The 8,667-nt window shown below is 40.2% G+C and overlaps 1 protein-coding gene across 1 annotated transcript in view; it reads right to left on the bottom strand.

The window, feature by feature from the left end:
- Positions 1-541: 541 nt before the first annotated feature.
- CNKSR3 (CNKSR family member 3) overlaps positions 542-8,667 on the bottom strand; it is a 33,619-nt gene continuing 25,493 nt past the window's right edge. Inside the window, exons 10-14 of the mRNA XM_026844549.1 lie at positions 8,350-8,583; positions 6,575-6,699; positions 3,973-4,181; positions 3,403-3,492; positions 542-1,877 (exon numbers count right to left, since the gene is read on the bottom strand). Of these exons, the coding sequence (XP_026700350.1) occupies positions 1,579-1,877; positions 3,403-3,492; positions 3,973-4,181; positions 6,575-6,699; positions 8,350-8,583 (957 nt within the window). The 3' untranslated portion in view covers positions 542-1,578. The remainder of the gene's footprint in view (positions 1,878-3,402; positions 3,493-3,972; positions 4,182-6,574; positions 6,700-8,349; positions 8,584-8,667) is intronic.

Raw genomic sequence — 8,667 nt, 5'->3', positions numbered from 1 at the left:
AAGACAAATATATTATAATCTGCTTTGATCAGAAAGATCCAAATCAGGCCCCACTTAAATCACCAGTGAGTCACAAACAAACATAATTAATTGAGAACGGAATTTAACCCCCACCTCTGAGGGGCTGCAGCACAACTTCATAAGCTTGTTGCAGCAGAACTGTCACATCTTCACATCCAGAATTCCAGTATGCTTTTAACACTCATGTTATCACATACAATTCCTGCCCCAGACCAAAGTACAGGCTAGCATTTAACCTCCTTTTTCCCCACAAATTATTAAATATAAATTATTCTGCTTTTCAGCAAGACCAAAAGAGTAAAGGCTGTTGGCAATGTATGAACTACGAAAATAGTTAGTCTTATAATTAGCAGGGAATACAAAAGACTTTCTTTTCATTGGACTAGTCTGTGCCCAGTACCAGAGAGGAAGGTACAAACTGTATCTGTTGAAGTGTAAAAAATATATCCAACTATATTTAGCATTTAAATTACTTTAAACACAACCATTGCATACTAACAATCTTATATACATTTTTTTAAACAATACCTCTTTAATATCCTCTTCTTTTGTTAAACAAGTTTTATTTTCCTCCCAAAATACCCAATGCTACTTTAAAACTCTGGAAGGGAAAAAAATTGAGCTATATAGAAAATAGCAAGATGTCTTACAATTGTAATGTATCATAGCACATATTTTTCATAAAAACAACACATCATTCAAAAACTGAACCACTGTAAAAGTTTTATAAAGTCCAACAGGACTATGTAAAAGCTTACTTCGGTTAACAGCAAATCATTCTTAAACAATTAAGGAAAAAAATATATATTCTTTTACCACCTCTACAGATGCATTTTTTCCTTGGCATGTTGTAGCAATCCATATATCTTTATGGATGAGCACTGCAGTTGTTCAGCCCTCTTTATTTGTACTGTGATTTCAATAAAATGGATTATATATCAGGTTGGATTGACATATAATTAAATTAGTCCAACTTCCTAAGATCTCTGAATAAGAGAACTCTTCCCAAGATCTCTGGATATCAGAGAAAGAAAGGCAATACTATTACTTCTTCCTCACAAGGTCGATCTCATACTGTAGTTGCAATAGCATCACTTAAGTTGCATGAAACTGCTGTTTCCCTGCTTATCTTCCCTGGTCAGGAGAGTAACACAATTTTTGCTGAGCTCTACATACTTTGACACCCAGCTAGTTGCACCAGTCTCCAAGCATTCAGACAACTGAAGTGCCACTGGACTTTACTGTAATGCAATGTTTCCTCTGAATCACTATGCATATTTTCAGGTCATGCGTGGCCTCCATATCACTGAAATTTTACTCATTTCCAGGGGAAAAGCCCTCAGGCTCTTGGCCAGGAAGAGGAACTTGATCTTTATCTTTCTCCCCTCACTGCACTATGAAAACCTCTGATCCATCAATAATCACAAACAAGAAGGCAAAAATGTAAGATTCTCCAGGAAAGAACACCGCATTAGTCACTATGCATCAGTTAAGCTGAAAAGTAGAGAAGTCTGACCGATGAGCAAAGGCACTTGGTAACAGTCCTGTGAACAACAGTCAATGAGTCAACAATTTCAGTCTTGTGATCCAACTGACCAGCAGCGACGGCTCTGCAGAGGAAGATTTTGTGGACGATGTAACAGAGGATTTTTTAGCACCTTCCTCTTGAAAAGGAATTGTTGCACTGTTGTGGAGGTCTGTATTCATAAAACACCTGCTGCCTCGAATATAATCCGTTCCCCTCACTAACTGCTTGTCAGACACTGGCCTTGAGAGGGGGTGTTGTGTAGAGGGGCTTTCTTCAATGATTGGGGGTATCCTTTCATTACTGAAGTACCTGCAGAGGACATCTTCACCTGTACAAAGAGGAGGAGCATAACCAGTTATTGCTGACTTCAAAACCCTGTATTAACGTTTTCTATTTTTATAAAAAGATTTTGGTTACTTTTCAAATTACCTAGATTTTGGTTCCCTTTCATAACACACCTGGACATAAGCACCTGTCAATAGATTTACGGCTTTTGGCATATTTTTTTTTTAAGCAGAGAACAACAAAATAAATTCACACACAGATAAGTTATCATTTGACTGTTAAATTTCAGATTCACACGCAGCAGAACTGCTAGTGCAGGCTGCCTTCATGCGAATCATTACGAGTGAGACCTAACAAACCTTCTCGTAATGTATCATTCAAGATGCTGATAGAGCAGAGTTGAATCCACGTTTACCCGAATGTAACTCATGACTAACTACAAAGCTACAAATATTCCTTTGGACAACAGAAATTAATTTTGCAGATAAAAATATAAAGATATAAGCACTCCCCTGGTTTTGACCGCTGATTTGCAATGCTTTCTCTTTTTACTCTTTCCTAGACAGCTGACAATGGCAGCTGCTGCTAGAGACATTCTACTGAGCTAGACAAGCCTTTGTTCCGATCCAACACAGCTTACATACAAGCCTGCAGCACTGAAGTACATTTCAAGCATTAAAAAAAAAAAAGCCAACACAAAACCAAAAGCAAAACTAAACAGCCATACAGATAACAACCAGCCCTGCCACCTGGTGATCACTCTGTTAGACTTGTTACTTAGATTGTTTCTAATATCCCTCCAGGTTGATGTTTCTTGTTATCAGCTTCTGTTTTTACATAAAAATAATAGAATTCAGTTTGTATTTTCCCTAGAATTGCACATTAGCTTTCGTAACTGATTTCAGTAATAAACTAAGCTAAATAGTCATCCTTTCTTATTTCCCACTCTAACAGGACTCACGGCCTTCCAGATGCTAAATGGGGGAGGGAGGGAAGGGCAGTGGGGGAAAAAGAAAAAAGCCACCCAGCCGTAAGAGTTTCTGTGTCTCTCCCATTCTATGACATTTGCAGGGTATGTTGTTTTCTAACAGCAGTTGTAGCAGAAAGAAACTGCAAAAAGGTCCTACATTTTACTTTTGAGAACAAGCTTGCTTCTACAACAGTCTCTGGAGAGAGCTAAACAAACGGAAAGACTTATCAAAAAAGACGTTTTATAATCAATATTTAACTGACAAGAAAGGGACAGGGGTGAGTGTAAGAGCAAAATGGCAAACCTGTGCTATAAAGAGACAAGTACAGATCTGCCCTAGTCATTCTAGTCTACTTTTAACACTTACAAGAATTCTAAGACAGGACAACAAACTTGAGCCCCAGCACTGAACAGCCTCACAAATTTCACAACTACTATCTGACATTCCTGCTAAAACCAACAACTGTCATCTTGGATCAGTTCAGCAATACTCAAACACCAATCCTGCATTGCTAATTTAAACACTTCCATCCAGTTCACCCCAAGTAAATTTTGGAGAGGAAGTGAAGAGAAAGAGGGACAAGACGTAAAACCTTGCCTTTTCTCCCTGGTGCTCGTGGCCTAGAGAAGGGTTCTGCAGCTGCTATCCAGCTCCCATCAGCAGGCATTGACAAAGGACGAGGTTTTCCTAAAGGCAACACAGAAGGTTGTGAGGAATTACATTAAGTTCACAAAACCAGTATTTAAATTGATACTTTTCACAATTAAGAAAAGGAAGAGATACAGCAGTAAGGAGTTAAAATTGCAGAATAAAAAATTTCAAGATACCTCCACTGGTGAAATAAGAAAGCAATGTGCTGAGACTGAACAGCCACACTCTGCTTGTTTACAGTAGCAGTGCACATAATGACCAAAAGTTATAACCAAAACACACATGGAAATGGTCAACCGTAGCAGCAGCAAAGCCCAGCTGAATGCCATTCATTAAAGAAATAACAGCATTTAAGTGAAATTATTTCAGATGTGGAATTTAATTCACATTCACAATTTGCACAGACTACCCTTAATAACCATCAAGTCTAATGAGCAGTTTTTTAACACAAAGTATTCCAAACTGACCAAACAGCAACACAATAAACAGCAATAATGAAAAGAGGAATTAACTCACCATAGGACTGTGTTTTTTCCCTCATCTTGGCTGGTAGGATATTTGCTTCCACAGGATACCCAGGCAACTGATCAGAGTCGGCAATAGTAAACCTTCGCCTTCGACTTTCCTGATCCAGAAAAGAATTCGGAGACTCAGCACCTTTGGACCCAGGTAGTGGCTGATTGGGTTTGTTGCCTCCTCCATATACAAAACTCCCCTTTTCATCTCTGAAAGAAAATTTCACTTCAGTTAGAAGCTTAAAAAGAGTTTCAGCTACATGAGTAGGTTTGAAAGATACTTCTAGCACCCAGTCATGCTCCTGACAACTGGAATTGTGCTGAAACCAAGCTGAAAAAAACCCAACAAGTCAGGTGATTGAAGATTTCATTATAAACACATTTAGCAAGGAGAAAAGAAAGCTATCTCTCTTCATGCTAATTAACTTTTAATGAGTCAGTAATTTAACGTGGATAAGTTTAGAGGAACCACCCCTGAAAAAGCTTTTGAGAAATGAGACCTTTCTGCCCTGAGGGTATCAAAGCTTCTGTTTCACTGCCTGTTCAGTACACAGTTGTGACAGAGGAATGCATACATAGATTTATCCATCTCCATGTAATGGCAACACCTATTGCCTCCATCTAAGGGACTGTGCTTTTCAGTCGTTATGAAAGCCCAGTAACTGCCACTGAATATTCATCATCATCTCTCTCCATCCAAAAGTGATTCTCCCTTGAGACTTTCAGTAATAAATTCATAGTGTATATACATATGATTTTGAGCAATTTGTGCATGAGCTCCCTTCCCAAAGCAATCCCTCATTCCAAAGGCCAGGAACAGCCATTTTTAGAACCAGTTCCCGTCAGTACTTTTGGAAGAAAAGCTAGCTTCCAAGTTAAGATTTGCCTGGGTTTTTTTCCCCTTCCCTGTACATGCTACAATCTTATGGCTTGAAGCAACCATCAGCCAAGTCAGCCATAAAAATACACAGCTGACTGTCTAAACACACACATGCACCAGTATTCACAACAGAGCCCCTGGACAGCACATACCATTTTTTCCAGCTCTCCATCAAGAACAATGCTATAGCTCAGTGAATGGAGAAGAAGCTATTTGTAGAGATTCAGGGACAGAAAATTGCACAGAAGCGTTACACCACAACCGTACGTGTGGAGAGCTCTCCTACAACACCACCATGTGGAGACTTTGCTGTGAGGAGGGAAACCAGCCACTGCTCTCTGCCTCCGCAGTGTGGACCAGAGAAGATCCATGCCACGAAGGGAAGAGAACAGGATGATGAGGGGGGAAAAGAAGAAACAACCAAAGAAAAGAGCAAACCAGAATGCAAAATAAATGCCTGTTCTCCTCTTCCTGGCTGCCACAGCTTCCCACATTTGCTTTCTTTAAAATTCGAAGTCAGGAAGCCTTCCTCTTTCTACACATCATCCAAGACAAGTTTTATAGCTCGCACTGTTACTTTCTTCCTTGTCAACAGGGATTCAGATCTAAAGGATCTGAAGCTAGATATAATTTTGTGACTCTTTAGGAAAGATAAAAAGACTGAGCACATGCATATAATTCACCAATGTGCTTCAAATGTAACAATTTAAAGAAATGACCAAGGCATTCTAAAGCGAGCTGCTAAATCTATATACTTGGTTTTATGCCGAGAGATTTGATTTTAATGTATTTCTTAAAGTTCTTAAGAACTGAGCACACATAAACATGAAAACCAGGGACAGCGCAGGTCAAGGTGGGTCCAACTTCAGTAGAGACCCTACCTTGGAGATAGCCTCTCCCCTGGCCCCAGCACTGCCCCAAAGACTGCAGTAGTACAACCACGGTCTCTGTACCTTACATGACAGGAGGCAAGCTCCCATGAGTCCTGCAGCAAAAGGTCAGAGTTTATGTGCTGGGCTATCTACATGTAACCTTAAGTGTCAGGGCAGGGCAGGAAGCATGCCTTGCCTGCAAACTCTTTTGTCCATCACCTTCCCAGGTCACCTAGCAGGGTTCTGATCCGAGTCAGCATGGACTTGAGAACAAAAGCTAGCCATAGTGTACACCCACCAGCCCTACCCCCTCCCTGCCTTTTGTGTACACGGGTTTCCATTTTCCTAGATTATAGCACAAGATTTAAAAAAAAAAAAAAAATTAATTGACTCTCCCTTCCCTTCAGTGGGAACATTCCTGTTTTATACAACTTGCAAGTTTAACAATTTAAAACAAGTTGCTTTCTATCCTAACTCCCACAACAGTTACTTGCTGAAAAAAAAAAAAAAAAAAGGTGGAAAAAGTTACAGACAAAAACAACTTCTTGCTGTGTGCAGTTAGATTTAAACAAAATCAAAAACATAACTTCACAATAAAACCAGGGATGACATCCCTTCATGTTTTGGGAACAACTGTGTCACACAATCTTCTAATAATAAAATCTATTATGATACTTTATGCATTTAAGCATAAGTTTAAGCAATCCTGTGCATTTAAGCAGCCAGAACAAAATCTGAGAGACCTGCAATTTCCTCAAGCTAACCTGCACAGAGCTCTAAGAGCAAGGCAGCTCAGAAACAAGCGTAATAAAGGAGTTGTTCTGTTCAGTAGTGTATGTTTATTTGCATACCGAGGAGAATATGGAACAGCTGGTGGAGGTGGTATGTACAGATCCAAAATGGCTGGCTTCTCTTTTTTCAGTGAGGTATCCATGGTGCTTTCTGGCGACTGGGTTGAAGTTGGCGGAGGACTCGTCTGAAATGTTAGACAGCTATCAAACATCCGAGTCATTCACAAACATCTGACATTCACAAAATGATAATTCAATAATCAATAGCACCATTTCCTAGCATCATCTCCTAGTCAACTATGTTTAATATACACATTAAAAACTCTCAGCATTTACATTTTCCTCCACCCCCAGTTTTGGCTAGCTTTGCAGTCCCTCCTACAGAAATCCTACCACGGGTAATGCATTGCTCAAGAATATTTTGCTCTTTCCAGTTCTATTTTTCCTGCAAATTCCACAGACAGAAAAAGCAACAGAAACAAAACCCCTTCTTCTATTTTTAGATCCATTAAAAGAATGCAATTTGTTAAATACAGATATGATCTGCAACACATACAAAGCCAGCTCACACTTCTTATTCCATACAGCCCAGCATGTGGGGTATGGGCAGGAATATGGTAAAGTTCACCACAAATTGCATCAAGGGATATAAATAGGGTAAGGGAAACAAAGGGAAAATATATTTGGTATCGCTCATCTAAGCAAGTTTGCCACTCTGCTTTTTGTGGCTTACTTTTATGTCCCCAACATCTTGCCAGGCTCCTGTCTGCCTCTAGGAGACAAAAGGCTTGAAGGACCCTTTCACCTTTGTAGAGCAAGAGGACAGCACTCTCCCCTTTTTGTCAAGGGTCTGCCCAGGCTTTCACTCTGGCCATTCAATTAATGGCACCCCTGCACAAGCACCTGCCTTTTACCAGTCAGTACACTGGAGCCCAGAACTGTCAGACTTCCCCAATCATTCATTCCCTCAAGGAAACCCTCCTTGGCATGGCCTATATCCCAGCCCACCTCAGTTCTTCACACTAGTGACACAGCCCTTGCTTTGGGTAACTCTGGAAAAGTCACTTTTTTTTTTTTCCTTTGGCTCTGATTAAATGAAAGGCATTATGCCACAAAACCAAGACACAGGCATTGGTGAAAGGAAGGATGAGAAAGGAGTCAAATGCACATCTTCTACCCAGTTTAAGAGAAACCTGCCTGCATCAAGGCTTGTAATCGCCACTGGCATTTTACTGGTTGGTAAATTATCCTCACAGCTGTAGGGAGACCGACATCAGAACAGGAATAGGAATGGGAACTCTCCCTGGTTTTCTTTATTTCAGGACACCAGTTCAGATTCAACTCAGTTACTTTCTCCTATGAGCATTAAAGCCCTAAGCTTCCTAATACAACAAGCCATTCCTCAACACACCTATTTAAGAGTTATTAATATCACTTTCTATGTCTGCTCATTACTCAATCTGCGAATTGCCTAACAATCAAATCTTATTTAAACAAGCAGTTTAAGTAACTTCTTGAAAAACACTTTCCCACCTTTCCCCAGACTAAAAAGAGGACAAATATATGGAATAATCTGAGTTATTTCAGCAAAACGTATTACTCTGCTAAACAGAGGAAGCATTAATTATTCCATGCTGATGAATTCCAAACATATCAGGGGTTTCAGCAGCTTTGCCTCAGATAATCAGTCTGTGCGCCACTGGGAGAACTTAAAATGTTCAACACACCTAGTCCCTTTGTGTATCAAGAGCAGAGGGGAACATTTTCCCTTTTATCTAGGACACAGAAGAGGACAGCCATTTCATCTTCCTTGATCTATACTTAAACATGAGTACCTGGAAGCATTTCTGGTATTTCTCTTTTTCAAGTTGCAACCAAGGCTTTCCCATCCTGGTGTCAGAGTTGAGCCGGCAGCCTCTCACCTGCACCAAGGGTGGTTTCCAGCGCAGGTTCTTTAGCGGAGCAGGAGTGAAATGGAAAGAGCCAGTAGGACGTTTCTTAAGCAGCAGCCTAACACCAGCAGGATTCTCTCGCAACTTTGCCACCAGATTTTTCAGTTGCCATCCAACCTGGAAGAGAATAAAGACATCTTTTATTTAGTACTGCTTTTCTGAAAGTGAACAAACAAGAAAAACCCAACCCCCCCCCCCCCC

This window comes from Athene cunicularia, assembly GCF_003259725.1.
Source record: "Athene cunicularia isolate RWA chromosome 3 unlocalized genomic scaffold, athCun1 chr3_part1, whole genome shotgun sequence".
Classification (NCBI taxonomy): domain Eukaryota; kingdom Metazoa; phylum Chordata; class Aves; order Strigiformes; family Strigidae; genus Athene; species Athene cunicularia.
Note: the sequence above shows the minus strand (reverse complement) of the source record. Positions and strands in the feature narration are given on the sequence as shown.